The sequence below is a fragment of the Anser cygnoides genome, chromosome 35 (assembly GCF_040182565.1).
Source record: "Anser cygnoides isolate HZ-2024a breed goose chromosome 35, Taihu_goose_T2T_genome, whole genome shotgun sequence".
NCBI classification, from domain to species: domain Eukaryota; kingdom Metazoa; phylum Chordata; class Aves; order Anseriformes; family Anatidae; genus Anser; species Anser cygnoides.
Genome location: NC_089907.1, coordinates 2,227,138 through 2,242,556, shown reverse-complemented (window position 1 = coordinate 2,242,556; position 15,419 = coordinate 2,227,138). Strand labels below are relative to the sequence as shown.

General features: G+C 65.3%; 1 protein-coding gene across 1 annotated transcript; it reads right to left on the bottom strand.

The window, feature by feature from the left end:
* Positions 1-505: 505 nt before the first annotated feature.
* PPT2 (palmitoyl-protein thioesterase 2) lies at positions 506-14,964 on the bottom strand. Its single transcript, XM_066986825.1, is given in 11 exon segments — positions 506-577; positions 579-603; positions 605-663; positions 2,277-2,331; positions 3,432-3,516; positions 5,269-5,352; positions 7,656-7,694; positions 7,697-7,762; positions 8,834-8,929; positions 12,016-12,169; positions 14,704-14,964. Coding segments are annotated over 11 exon segments (918 nt in total). The 5' UTR covers positions 14,902-14,964; the 3' UTR covers positions 506-520.
* Between the last annotated feature and the right edge of the window lie 455 nt (positions 14,965-15,419).

Genomic DNA, 15,419 nt, shown 5'->3' with positions numbered 1-15,419 from the left:
CCCAGGCCCCTATAGAACCCCTACAGCTCCTCTATGTGACCCTATAGCCCTCTATAACCCCCCAGACCCCTACAGAAGCCCTATAGCTCCTCTATGCGACCCTATAGCCCACTATAATACCCTCAGCCCCCTATAGACCCCCCCCCCACGCCCTTTACATGACCCTATAGCCCTCTATAATCCCCCTAGCCCCCTATAGAACCCCTATAGGCCCCCCAACCCCCTTTCTGGGCCCTTCCACAGCCCCCCCAGCCCCATAACCCCTCCCCTGGCCCCATACAGCCCCCTCCCCTGGCCCCATACACCCCCCCAACCCCACAGGGCCCCCCATAGCTGCCCTATACGTCCCCCCAGCCCAACTCCAGGCCCTTCCACAGCCCCACAACCCCCTTTCCCCGACCCCATAACCCTCCCCCGACCCCATAACCCCCCCCGCAGCCCCATATAGCCCCCAGCCCGGCCCCACACACCCCCCCCCCCCCCGGCCCCATACCGCCCCCCCGGCCCCCTAGCGCGCCCGCTACGTGAGCCAGGGCCGGATGCAGCGCTCGTAGACGCCGCGGTGCGAGTGCCACCCCCGTGTGCCCCACGCCCGGCACCGCGCACCCCCCAGCGCCCCCGCCCGTCCAGCGTCTTCAGCCCGAACGTGTCCTGCAGGTACACCTGGGGGGGCATATAGGGGGGGGGGCATATAGGAGACCCTATAGCGGGCCCCTATATAGGGAGCCCCGATAGGTGGCCCCCGGAGGGATCACCCCGCAGGGACGGCCCCCCTCCCGGGGGGGTGACCCCCATGGGATGCCCCCATATGGAGCTGACCCCGTAAGGACGCCCCTATAGGGACACCCCCCCATAGGGACCACCCCCTCCCTATAGGGACACCTCTCTATAGGGATAACCCCATGGGACACCCCGTTGTAGACCCGATCCCATGAGAACACCCCTATAGGGACACCCCCCCCTATAGGGACACCCCATAAGGACACCGCCCCCTATAGGGACACCCCCCATAGGGACACCCCATAGGGACCCGCTCTACAGGGACACCCCCTATAGGAACACCCTATAGGGACACCCCCCTATAGGGACACCCCTATAGGGACACCCCCTATAGGAACACCCCTATAGGGACACCCCCTATAGGGACACCCCCCATAGGAACACCCCCATAGGGACACCCCTATAGGGACACCCCTATAGGGACACCCCTTAAAGGGACACCCCTATAGGGACACCCCCCTAAAGGGACACCCCCCTATAGGGACACCCCATACGCCCCCCCCCATAAGGACACTCCCCTATAGGAACATGCCATAAGGATACCCCCATAGGGACCCCCTCTATAGGGACACCCCCCTATAGGGACCCCCACAGGGACCCCCCCCCCATATGGACACCCCATAGGGACCCCCCTATATGGACACCCCCTATGGGGACACCCCATAGAGACCCCCTCTATAGGGACACCCCCTATAGGGACACCCCATAGGGACCCCCCTATAGGGACAACCCCTCTATAGGGACACCCCATAAGGACCCTTCTATAGGACACCCCATAAGAACACCCCCTATAAGGACACCCCATAAGGACCCCCCCCTATAAGGACCCCCCCATAGGGACACCCCATAGGGACCAGCTCTATAGGGACACCCCATAAGAACGCCCCCCCCCATAAGAACACCCCATAAGGACACCCCTATAGGAACACCCCCCTAGGGACCCCCTCTATAGGGACACCCCATAAGGATACCCCTATAGGGACACCCCCTATAAGGACACCCCATAGGGACCTCCCCCATACGGACACCACCTACAGGGACACCCCATAGGGACCCCCCCTACAGGGACCCCCTATAGGGACACCCCCTATAGGGACACCCCATAAGGATATCCCTATAGGGACACCCCCTATAGGAACGCTCCTATAGGGACCCCCTCCATAGGGACCCCCCATATATAGACACTCCCTATGGGGACACCCCCTATAGGGACACCCTCTATAAGGACACCCCCTATAGGGACACCCCATAGTGACACCCCCCTATAGGGACACCCCATAGGGACACCCCTATAGGGACACCCCTATATGGACACCCCCTATGGGGACACCCCCATAGGGACCCCCCTCTACAGGGACACCCCCCTATAGGGACACCCCCATAGGGACACCCCCTATAGGGACCCCCTATAGGAACACCCCATAAGGACACCCCCTATAGGGACACCCCCTATAGAGACCCCCTCTATAGGGACACCCCGCTATAGGGGCACTCACCGCCTGCGAGCGCATGTCCCGCACGGTCTCGTTGGCGTCGTAAAACCCAAAAAGGCTGCGGGGGAAAAGGGGGGGGGTCAGGGGGGGGGACACGGGGGGGGGCACAACGGGGACGGGGGGGGAAATGGGGGGCGAAATGGGGGGAAATGGGGGCATAATGGGGGCATAATGGGGGAAATGGGGGCATAATGGGGGCATAATGGGGGGAAATGGGGGCATAATGGGGGTATAATGGGGGTATAATGGGGGTATAATGGGGGATAATGGGGGCATAATGGGGGGTATAATGGGGGTATAATGGGGGTATAATGGGGGAAATGGGGGCATAATGGGGGAAATGGGGGCATAATGGGGGCATAATGGGGGTATAATGGGGGAAATGGGGGCATAATGGGGGCATAATGGGGGAAATGGGGGCATAATGGGGGCATAATGGGGGAGTATAATGGGGGTATAATGGGGGTATAATGGGGGAAATGGGGGCATAATGGGGGTATAATGGGGGAAATGGGGGCATAATGGGGGTATAATGGGGGTATAATGGGGGTATAATGGGGGATAATGGGGGCATAATGGGGGTATAATGGGGGTATAATGGGGGTATAATGGGGGAAATGGGGGCATAATGGGGGCATAATGGGGGTATAATGGGGGAAATGGGGGCATAATGGGGGCATAATGGGGGCATAATGGGGGAAATGGGGGCATAATGGGGGCATAATGGGGGCATAATGGGGGCATAATGGGGGCATAATGGGGGTATAATGGGGGAAATGGGGGCATAATGGGGGCATAATGGGGGCATAATGGGGGAAATGGGGGCATAATGGGGGCATAATGGGGGCATAATGGGGGCATAATGGGGGCATAATGGGGGCATAATGGGGGTATAATGGGGGAAATGGGGGCAAATGGGGGCAAATGGGGACAGGATGGGCACCCTATAGGGTCACCCCATGGGGACACCCAACTGGGATGGGGACACCCAACTGGGACCCCCTATAGGGACACGACGGGGACCCCATAGGGGGCCGTAACGGGGCCGTGATGGGGACACCCCACTGGGACACCCTATAGGGACACCCCCATAGGGGCACCCAAGGGGACACCCTATAGGGTCAGGGGGGTGACCCCGCGCTCCCCCCGCGCCCCCACCTGGACTGCCAGGGGGTGATGACGCCGTCGTCGGGCCCCCCGATGAGGACGAGGCGCTGCACGCGCAGCAGGTTCTGCTTCCAGGCTGCGGGCACGGCACCTATAGCGCCTATAGAGCCCCTACAGGGCCCCTGCAGAGCCCTATAGAGCCCCTACAGCCCCCCTGTGTCCCCAATAGAGCCCCTACAGCCCCCATGTCCCCGATAGAGCCCCTATAGCCCCCTATAGCCCCCTACAGCCACCCTATAACACTCCTATAACCCCTATATCCCCTATAGAGCCCCCTATAGCCGCCTATATCCCCTATAGAGCCCTTATAGCCACGCTATAACCCCCTATCACTCCCTATATCCCCTATAGAGCCCCTATATCCTCTATAGAGCCCCCTATAGCTCCCCTATAGGCCCCCTACAGCCACCCTATAACACCCTATAGCCCCTATATCCCCTATAGAGCCGCCTATAGCCGCCTATATCCTCTATAGAGCCCTTATACCCACCCTATAACCCCCTATCGCTCCCTATATCCCCTAAAGAGCCCCTGTATCCTCTATAGAGCCCCCTATAGCTCCCCTATAGCCCCCCTATAACCCCTATATCCCCTATAGAGTTCCCTATAGCCGCCTATATCCCCTATAGAGCCCTTATAGCCACCCTATAACCCCCTATCGCTCCCTATATCCCCTATAGAGCCCCTATATCCTCTATAGAACCCCCTATAGCTCCCTATAGAGCCCCTATAGCCCCCCTATAGCACCCGTATAGAGCCCCCAGCCCCTATAGCGACCCCCATAACCACCTATAGCGTCCCCTACAACCCCCTACGGTGCCCCACAGCCCCCTATAGTGCCTGCTACAGAGCCTCCCAGCCCCCTATAGCTGCCCACAGGCCCCTGGAGTGCCCCGTATAGCCCCCCCAGCCCCCTACAGTGCACCTATAGCCCCCTATAGCACCCTCAACCTCTATAGTCCCCCTATAACCCACTATAGTGCCCCACAGCCCCCTATAGTCCCCCTACAGCCCCTTATAGTGCTCCCCTAGCCCCCTATAGCACCCCCAGTCCCCTATAGCACCCCCCAGCCCCCTATAGTGCCCCCATAGCTCCCCTATAACCCACTATAGTGCTTCACAGCCCTCCCATAGTCCCCCTACAACCCCCTATAGAACCCCTATAGCCCCCTATAACCCCCCATTGTGCCCCACAGCCTCCTATAGACCCCCCTATAGTGCTCCCCACAGCCCCCTACAGCTCCCCTTCAACCCCCTACAGTGCCCCTATAGCCTCCCATAGCACCCCCCAACCCCTATAGCCCCCCCCTACAACCCCCTATAGAGCCCCTATAGCCCCCAATAACCCCCCATTGTGCCCCACAGCCTCTTATAGTACCCCCCATAGTGCCCCCACAGCCCCCTATAGCCCCCTTCAACCCCCTACAGTGCCCCTATAGCCTCCCACAGCACCCCCCAACCCCTATAGCCCCCCTACAACCCCCTATAGAGCCCCTATAGCCCCCCATTGTGCCCCACAGCCTCTTATAGTACCCCCCATAGTGCCCCCCACAGCCCCCTATAGCCCCCTTCAACCCCCTACATTGCCTCTATAGCCTCCCATAGCACCCCCAAACCCCTATAGCCCCCCCTATAGTGCCCTCCCAGCCCCCTATAGCACCCCCCAGTCCCCTATAGTGCCCTACAACCCCTCCTACAGCCCCTTATAGTGCCCCCCAGGCCCCCATAGCGCCCCCCCGGCGCCCTATAGCCCCCCATAGAGGCGCCTATAGGGGTGCCTATGGGGGCGCCTATAGGGGCGCCTATAGGGGCGCCTATAGGGGCTCACCGGAGGCGTTGGGGTGCAGCCGCTCGTCGTTGAGCAGGGCGAGGAAGTCGCTGCTGTTCAGGTAGAGGTCGCGGTGGTGGGGGTCTGGGGGGGGGGGGGGGACCCCAAATCAGACCCCACAGAAAACCCCCAAAAGGGGTTTTGGGGGAATTGGGGGTTTTGGGGTCCCCGGGGAGGGGGTTGGGGGTCCCCAGGGGGGGTTGGGGGGTTTTGGGGGGAATTGGGGGGGTTTTGGGGTCCCTGGGAGGGGGTTTGGGGAGTCCCCAGGGGGGTTTTGGGGGGAATTGGGGGGGGGGGGTTTGTGGGGTCCCCAGGGGACCTTCGATGGCATTTTGGGGTCCCCGGGTGGGATTTTGGGGTCCCCGGGTGGGATTTTGGGGGTCCCGAGGGGGGCTTTGGGGGGAATTGGGGGGGTTTTGGGGTCCCCGGGTGGGGGATTGGGGTCCCCAGGGGGTTTTGGGGGAATTGGGGGAGGGGGTTGGGTCCCCCAGGGGACCTTCGATGGATTTTGGGGTCCCCGGGTGGGATTTTGGGGTCCCCAGGGGGTCTTTGGGGGAATTGGGGGGGTTTTGGGGTCCCCGGGTGGGGGATTGGGGTCCCCAGGGGGTTTTGGGGGAATTGGGGGAGGGGGTTGGGTCCCCAGGGGGATTTTGGGGTTCCCGGGTGGGATTTTGGGGTCCCCAGGGGGGTCTTTGGGGGGGGAATTGGGGGGTTTTGGGGTCCCCAGGTGGGGGATTGGGGTCCCCAGGGGGCCTTGGAGGAATTGGGGGGATTTGGGGTCCCCGGGTGGGATTTTGGGGTCCCCAGGGGGTCTTTGGGGGGGGTGGGGGGGTTTTGGGGTCCCCAGGTGGGGGATTGGGGTCCCCAGGGGGGCTTTGGGGGAATTGGGGGGGGGGTTGGGGTCCCCGGGAGGGGTTTGGAGACCTTCGATGGCATTTTGGGGTCCCCAGGGGAGGTTTGGGGAGAATTGGGAGGGTTTTGGGGTCACCGGGAGGGGGTTTTGGGGTCCCCAGGGGGGATTTTGGGGGTCCCCAGGGGGGTTTTGGGGGGAACTGGGGGGGTTTTGGGGTCACCAGGGAGGGGGTTGGGGGTCCCCAGGGGGGATTTTGGGGCCCCCAAGGGGGCTTTGGGGGTCCCTCAGTGGGCTTTCAGGGACCCCCGTGCAGATTTTGGGGTCCCTAGGAGGTATTTTGGGGTCCTTTGGTGGCATTTGGGGTCCCTAAGTGAGATTGCTGGGGGCCCTGGGGAGGTATTTTGGGGTCCTTTGGGGGCTTTTGGGGTCTGGGGGTGGGTTTTGGGGCCCCAGGGTGGTTCTGGGGGGGCATTTTTGGGGTCTGGGGGGCGTTTTGGGGTCTCGGGGGGTGTTTGGGGTCTGGGGGTGTTTTGGGGTCAGGCTTTTGGGGTGCCCTGGGGTGGGTTTTGGGGTCCGGGGTGGTTCTGGGGGTATTTTGGGGTTCTGGGGGGTGTGTTTGGGGTTGGAGAGGGGCTGTTTTGGGGTCGGGGGGGCGTTTTGGGGTCGGGGGGTATTTTGGGGCGTTTGGGGGCGTTTCAGGCCGTTTTGGGGCATTGCAGGCCATTTTGGGGCGTTTTGGGGCATTTCAGGCCATTTCGGGGGCACTTTGGGGCGTTTCAGGCCGTTTTGGGGGCGTTTTGGGGGCGTTTTGGGGCGTTTCGGGGGCGTTTTGGGGCATTTCAGGCCATTTCGGGGCGTTTTGGGGCATTTCGGGGCGTTTTGGGGCGTTTCAGGCCGTTTTGGGGGCATTTTGGGGTGTTTCGGGGGCGTTTTGGGGCATTTCAGGCCGTTTCGGGGCGTTTCGGGGTGTTTCGGGGCGTTTCAGGCAGTTTAGGGGGCGTTTTGGGGCGTTTTGGAGCATTTCAGGGTGTCCCGGGCTGTTCTGGGGGCGTTTTGGGGCGTTTCAGGGTCATTTCGGGATGTTTTGCAGCCGTTTTGGGGCATTTCGGGGCATTTTGGGCCGTTTTGGGCCATTTCAGGGCGTTTCGGGGCCGTTTCGGGGTGTTTCGGGCTGTTTTGGGGGCGTTTCAGGCCGTTTCGGGGTGTTTTGGGGCCATTTCGGGGCATTTCGGGGGCATTTTTGGGTGGTTTTGGGGCCGTTTCGGGCCGTTTGGGGGCGTTTCAGGGCGTTTTGGGGGCGTTTCAGGGCATTTCGGGGCGTTTTGGGGCGTTTCAGGGCGTTTTGGGGCATTTCAGGCCGTTTCGGGGGCGTTTTGGGGCGTTTCAGGGCGTTTCGGGGCGTTTCAGGCCGTTTTGGGGCATTTTGGGGCATTTTGGGGCGTTTTGGGGCGTTTCAGGGCGTTTCGGGGCGTTTCGGGCCGTTTTGGGGCATTTTGGGGCGTTTCGGGGCATTTTGGGGCGTTTCGGGGCGCACCGTTCCAGTAGTTGCAGACGGAGACGCCCTGGCCCAGGGGGTGTAGCACAGCCGGTACAGGTTGGCCCGCACGTGCCGCGGGAACAGCCAGCGCAGGTACGCCGTGTCTGACCCAAAACCCCCACATTCGCCCCAAAACAGCTCCAAGGGCACCGCGCCGTGCGGGGACCCCCAGGGCTGCGCAGGGACCCCCAGCGCTACACGGGGACCCCCAGATCCCCCCGAAGCCACCCAGAGACCCCCCAATCCCCCCCGGACACCCTAAATCCCCGCAACCACCCCCAAATCCCCCCAGGAGCTCCCAAATCCCCCCCAAATCCCCCCAGGGACCCCCCCCAGGGACCCCCCCCAAACCCCCCCCAGACCCTTCCAAATCCCCCCCCCAAACTCCTGCCAAACTCCCCCAAACCCCCCCGACCCCCGGACCCCTCCCAGGGACCCCCCCAAACCCCCCCCCCAACCCCCCCAAACTCCCCCCCCCAACCCCCCCCCAAACCCCCCCGGACCCTCCCATGGACCCCCCAGGGACCACCCAGGCCCCCCAACCCCCCCAAATTCCCCCAATCTCCCCCCAGGCCCCCCCCCCCCAAACCCCCCCCCAGGTCCCTCCCAGGCCCCCCCCAAATCCCCCCCCAAACCCCCCCAAACCCCCCCAAATCCCCGGGACCCCCCCCCCGGACCCCCCCCCCAAGGCCCCCCCAGGGACGCCCCAGGCCCCCCCAAAACCCCCAGGGACCCCCCAGGACCCCCAAACCCCCAGACCCCCAGGGACCCCCTAGGACCCCCAGGACCCCCCAGGCCCCCCCCAAACCCCCCAGGCCCTCCCCAGGCCCCCCCAAACTCCCCCCAATCCCCCCCGGGACCCCCCTGAGACCACCCCAAACCCCCCCCCAGTGACCCCCCAGGCCCCCCCAAACCTCCCCCCAAACCCCCCCAGGACTCCCCCAGGACCCCCCCCAAACCCCCCAGCCCCCCCCCCCAGCCCCCCCCCCCCCAGGCCCCCTAACCTCCCCCCCCCCCCCCCCCCCCAAACCCCCCAAGGACCCCCAGGACCCCCCAAACCCCCCCAGGCCCCCCCAAACCCCCCCTCCAGTCCCCCCAAATCCCCCTCAAACCCCCCAGGACCCCCCCCAAACCCCCAGGCCCCCCAGGACCCCCCGGCCCCCCCCCCAGCTCACCGCCGTACTGCCCCATCTGGGGGGCGGCCAGGGAGATGAAGGTGCGCACGTTGTGCTGGGGCATGGTGCACAGCAGCGCCCGGCAGATCAGGCCCCCTGCGGGGGGGGGGGGGGGTGAGCCCCAAATCCGGGCGGGACCCCCCCCAAAATCCACCCAGGCACGCCCCCGGACCCCAAAAGACACCCGAGGACCCCAAAAGACACCCCCAGACCCCAAAAAACACCCTCAGACCCCCCCCAAAGCCCCTGAACCCCTCCCCAAATCCCCCCTAACCCCCCCAGGACCCCCCAAAGCCCCCCAGGACCCCCCAAATACCCCTTTGTGCCCCCCAAATGTCCCTGAATCCCCCCCAAACCCCCCAGGACTCCCCAAATCCCCCCAAATGTCCCCAAACCCCCCGGGACCCCCCGGCCCCGCACCCTGGCTGTAGCGGAGCAGGTGGACGCCGGCGGCGGCGTTGGCCATGGTACCCCCTAACCCCCAAGACCCCCAGATCCCCCAGGACCCCCAAATCCCCCTCCAACCCCCCCAGGACCCCCAAAGCCCCCCAAACCCCTCTCATATCCCCCCTGGACCCCCCAAGACCCCCCAATCCCCCCAGGACCCCCCCATATCCCCCCCCAAACTCCCCCAACCTCCCCCAAACCCCCCGGGACCGCCCCCAAATCCCCCCAACCCCCCCCCCCAACCCCCCCCCATACCCCCCTAACCCCCTCAGGACCCCCCAAATCCCCCCAAATGTCCCCGAATCCCCCCCAAACCCCCCAGGACTCCCCAAATCCCCCCAAATGTCCCCGAATCCCCCCAAACCCCCCAGGACTCCCCAAATCCCCCCCAAATGTCCCCGAATCCCCCCAAACCCCCCAGGACTCCCCAAATCCCCCCAAATGTCCCCAAATCCCCCCAAACCCCCCAGGACTCCCCAAATCCCCCCAAATGTCCCCAAATCCCCCCAAACCCCCCAGGACTCCCCAAATCCCCCCCCAAATGTCCCCAAATCCCCCCCAAACCCCCCAGGACTCCCCAAATCCTCCCCAAATGTCCCCGAATCCCCCCAAACCCCCCAGGACTCCCCAAATCCTCCCCAAATGTCCCCGAATCCCCCAAACCCCCCAGGACTCCCCAAATCCCCCCCAAATGTCCCCAAATCCCCCCCAAACCCCCCCAGGACTCCCCAAATCCCCCCCAAATCCCCCCCGAATCCCCCGGACCCCCCCAAGACCCCCAAACCCCCCAGGACCCCCCAAATCCCCCCCAGGACTCCCCAAATCCCCCCCAAATGTCCCCCAAATCCCCCCAGGACCCCCCTATCCCCCCAAACCCCCCGGGACCCCCGGCCCCGCACCCTGGCTGTAGCAGAGCAGGTGGACGCCAGCGGCGGCGTTGGCCATGGCACCCCCCTAACCCCCCCAAGACCCCCCCAAATCCCCCAGGACCCCCCAAATCCCCTCCAACCCCCCCCAGGACCCCCCAAAGCCCCCCAAACCCCTCTCATATCCCCCCGGACCCCCCAAGACCCCCCAATCCCCCCAGGACCCCCCATATCCCCCCCAAACTCCCCACAACCTCCCCCAAACCCCCCCGGGACCCCCCCCAAATCCCCCCAAACCCCCCATACCCCCCTCATATTCCCCCCAAGACCCCTAACCCCCTCAGGACTCCCCAAATCCCCCCAAATGTCCCCGAATCCCCCCAAACCCCCCCAGGACTCCCCAAATCCCCCAAATGTCCCCGAATCCCCCCCAAACCCCCCAGGACTCCCCAAATCCCCCCAAATGTCCCCCGAATCCCCCCAAACCCCCTCAGGACCCCCAAATCCCCCCAAATGTCCCCGAATCCCCCCAAACCCCCCAGGACTCCCCAAATCCCCCCAAATGTCCCCGAATCCCCCAAACCCCCCCAGGACTCCCCAAATCCCCCCCAAATGTCCCCGAATCCCCCCCAACCCCCCCAGGACTCCCCAAATCCCCCCCAAATGTCCCCAAATCCCACCCAAATCCCACCCAGAACCCCCCAACCCCCCCAAGACCCCCAAATCCCCCCCAAATGTCCCCAAATCCCCCAAACCCCCCAGGACTCCCCAAATCCCCCCCAAATGTCCCCGAATCCCCCCAAACCCCCCAGGACTCCCCAAATCCTCCCCAAATGTCCCCGAATCCCCCCAAATCCCCCCAGGACCCCCCAACCCCCCAGGACCCCCCAAATCCCCCCAAATGTCCCCCGAATCCCCCCAAACCCCCCAGGACTCCCCAAATCCCCCCCAAATGTCCCCGAATCCCCCCAAACCCCCCAGGACTCCCCAAATCCCCCCCAAATGTCCCCTGAATCCCCCCAACCCCCCAGGACTCCCCAAATCCCCCCAAATGTCCCCAAATCCCACCCAAATCCCACCCAGAACCCCCCAACCCCCCCAAGACCCCCCAAATCCCCCCCAAATGTCCCCAAATCCCCCCCAAACCCCCCAGGACTCCCCAAATCCCCCCCAAATGTCCCCGAATCCCCCCAAACCCCCCAGGACTCCCCAAATCCTCCCCAAATGTCCCCGAATCCCCCCAAATCCCCCCAGGACCCCCCCAACCCCCCAGGACCCCCAAATCCCCCCAAATGTCCCCGAATCCCCCCCAAACCCCCCAGGACTCCCCAAATCCCCCCAAATGTCCCCGAATCCCCCCAAACCCCCCAGGACTCCCCAAATCCCCCCCCAAATGTCCCCGAATCCCCCCAAACCCCCCAGGACTCCCCAAATCCCCCCCCAAATGTCCCCGAATCCCCCCAAATCCCCCAGGACCCCCCAACCCCCCACGACCCCCAAATCCCCCCAAATGTCCCCGAATCCCCCCAAACCCCCCAGGACTCCCCAAATCCCCCCCAAATGTCCCCGAATCCCCCCAACCCCCCCAGGACTCCCCAAATCCCCCCAAATGTCCCCAAATCCCACCCAAATCCCACCCAGAACCCCCCAACCCCCCCAAGACCCCCCAAATCCCCCCCAAATGTCCCCAAATCCCCCCCAAACCCCCCAGGACTCCCCCAAATCCCCCCAAATGTCCCCGAATCCCCCCCAAACCCCCAGGACTCCCCAAATCCCCCCAGGACTCCCCAAATCTCCCCCAAATGTCCCCAAATCCCCCCAGGACCCCCCTATCCCCCCGCAAACCCCCCGGGACCCCCGGCCCCGCACCCTGGCTGTAGCAGAGCAGGTGGACGCCGGCGGCGGCGTTGGCCATGATGGGGGCGACGGCGCGGCGGAAGCCGTCCACCTGCAGCCAGAGCGGCCGCAGCGACTGCCCCCGGTCGAAGAGGTCCAGCACCGTCACGTTGGTGCCCGGGTGGCTCTGCGGGGCGCCTCCGCGTCACACACCCACCCCCCGGCCCCAAATACCCCTGCCCCCATGGCCCCAAATCCCCCCACCCTCATGGCCCTAAATCCTGCTGTACCCACGGCCCCAAATCACCCCATCCCCATGACCCTAAATCCCCCTGGCCCCATGGCCCTAAATCTTCCCGGCCCCCCGGCCCCAAATCCTGCCAACCCCATAGCCCCAAACCCTCCTGGCCCCATGGCCCTAAATGCCCCCCCCAAGGCCATTCCCATGGCCCCAAATGCCCCTGGCCCCAAATCCCCATGGCCCCAAATCCTCCCGTCCCCACAGCCCTAAATCCTCCTGTCCCCCTGTCCCCAAGTCCTGCCATTCCCATGGCCCTAAATCCCCCCATCCCCATGGCCCCAAATCCCCCTGGCCCCATGGCCCTAAATGCCCCCAGACATGGCCCCAAATCACCCCATCCCCATGGCCCCAAATACCCCTGCCCCATGACCCTAAATCCTCCTGGCCCCAAATCCCCCTGGCCCCGTGGCCCCAAATCCCCATGGCCCCAAATCCCCCTGTCCCTACGTCCCCCCTGTCCCCAAATCCTTGTCCCCTTGTCCCCAGTGTCCCCATTTCCCCTGCCCCCACGGCCCCAAATCCTCCCATCCCCCCGTCCCCAAATCCCCCCGTCCCTGTGCCACCGCGTCCCCACATTTCACGCCCCCGAATTTTTGTGTCCCCATATTTTCGTCCCTATCCCCGTGTTTTTGTCCCCGTCCCTGTATTTTCGTCGTTGTCCCCATATTTCCGTCCCTGTCCCCATATTTCCGTCCCTGTCCCCATATTTTATCCCTGTCCCCATATTTTTACCCCTGTCCCCATATTTTTATCCCCATATTTTCGTCCTTGTCCCCATATTTTCGTCCCCATATTTTTGTCCCCGTCCCCATATTTTCGTCCCTATCCCCATATTTTGTCCCCATCCCCATATTTTTGTCCCCGCCCCCCGTATTTTTGTCCCCCGTATTTTTGTCCCTATCCCCGCATTTTCGTCCCTGTCCCCGTATTTCTGTTTTCACGCCCCGTTTTCACTGCGACCCCGCATTTCGGTGTCCCCCCATTTCCCTGCCCCCCCTATTGCTGGGCCCCCCCACCCCGCCCCACATCTCCGTGTCCCCAAACCCGCCCCAACCCCATCCCCCCACCCCAAACACCCCAACCCCATCCCCCACACCCCAAACCCGCCCCCCCACACCCCCAGGGCCCTCCCGGACCGGCCCAGCAGGGCCGGGGCTGACGCAAGGGACGCGGGGTGGGGACGGGCGGGGACGGGCCCCGGCGTGTCCCGGGTCCCACACGTGTCCCCACACACGAGTCCCGTGTCCCCCCCCCCGTGTCCCGGGTCCCCCTGTGTCCCCGGCCCCCTGCTCAGGCCCTGTGTCCCCCCACGCGTGTCACCGCGCGTCCCGTGTCCCCACACACGTCCCACGTCCCATACGTGTGTCCCATGTCCCCCCCGTGTCCCGGGTCCCCACGGGTGTCCCTGTGCTCCCCACGGCCCCCCCATCGTGTCCCGTGTCCCCCACATGTCCCATGTCCCATACGCGTGTCCCGTGTCCCCCCTCGTGTCCCGTGTCCCCCCCCATGCCCCACATCCCCCCCCCCCGTGTCCCTTGTCCCCTACTCCTATCCCACGCCCCCCGTGTCCCCTCCCCATGTCCCACATCCCCCCCGTGTGTCCCCTGTCCCTCCCCGTGTCCCATCTCCCCCCGTGTCATTTGCCCCCCCCACGCCCCCCACGTCCCATATCTCCCCCAACCCCCCCATGTCCCACGTCCCCCCCGTGTCCCACGGCTCCCCCCACGTCCCGTGTCCCCTCCACGACCCCCACGCCCCCCCATGTCCCACATCCCCCCCATGTCATTTGTCCCCCACGACCCCCATGTCCCGTATCCCCCCACGCCTCCCCCCATGTCCCACGTCCCCCCCGTGTCCCATGGCCCCCCCCATGTCCCCTGTCACCCCCCCACATCCCCCCCCACACCCCCCCCCATGTCCCCCCCGTGCCCCACGGCCCCCACGTCCCATATCCCCCCCACGACCCCCACGCCCCCATGTCCCACGTCCCCCCCGCCCCCCCGTGTCCCTCCCCATATCCCACGCCCCCCCGTGTCCCTCCCCGTGTCCCACATCCCCCCCCGTGTCATTTGTCCCCCCACGACCCCCATGTCCCGTATCCCCCCCCGCCTCCCCCCATGTCCCACGTCCCCCCCCGTGTCCCATGGCCCCCCCCATGTCCCCTGTCACCCCCCTACATCCCCCCACGCCCCCCCATGTCCCCCCCGTGCCCCACGGCCCCCCCCACGTCCCATGTCCCCCCCCACGACCCCCACGCCCCCCCATGTCCCACGTCCCCCCCCCCACGCCCCCCCCGTGTCCCTCCCCATATCCCACGACCCCCCCGTGTCCCGTGTCCCCCCACGCCCCCCCGTGTCCCTCCCCGTGTCCCACGGCCCCCCCGCCCCCCCCGTGTCCCACATCCCCCCCCCGCCCCCCACCTCGTTGATGAAGGCCCGCAGGCGGTCGAAGTCGCGGGGGCTGTCGAAGAGGCCGTGCACCACGATCACGGGCCGGGGGGGCTGCGGGGGCGGGGGGGGGCGCCGCGGCGACCCCCCCGAGGGCGACGAGGAGGGAGGAGGAGGAGGAGGGAGGAGGGGGGAGGAAGGGCAGCCCCCGGCCGCCCCCCCCGGACCCATCGCGCCCGCGGCCGCCGCTTCCCCGCCGGGCCCCTGGGGGCAGCGCACCGCCGCGTGACGTCACTTCCGGGGAGGTGCGGGGGCGTTGCTAAGGGGGCGTTGCTAGGCGAGGGGGCGTTGCTAGGGGACGAGGCGTTGCTAGGGGAGGAGGTGGCGTTGCTAGGGGCGTGGCTATGGAACCGAGGCGTTGCTAGGGATGAGGGCGTGCTAGGGGCGTTGGAACGAGGGCTAGGGCGTGGCTAGGGGGACACGAGGCGTTGCTAGGGGCGTGGCTAGGGGGACCGAGGCGTTGCTAGGGGCGTGGCTACGGGGACGAGGCGTTGCTAGGGGCGTGGCTAGGGGAACGAGGCGTTGCTAGGGGCGTGGCTACGGGGACGAGGCGTTGCTAGGGGCGTGGCTAGGGGGGACGAGGCGTTGCTAGGGGCGTGGCTGGGGAGGACGAGGCGTTGCTAGGGGCGGAGGGGCGTTGCTAGGGAGGAGGGGCGTGGCTAGGGGGCGTGGCTAGGGGCGGAGGGGGG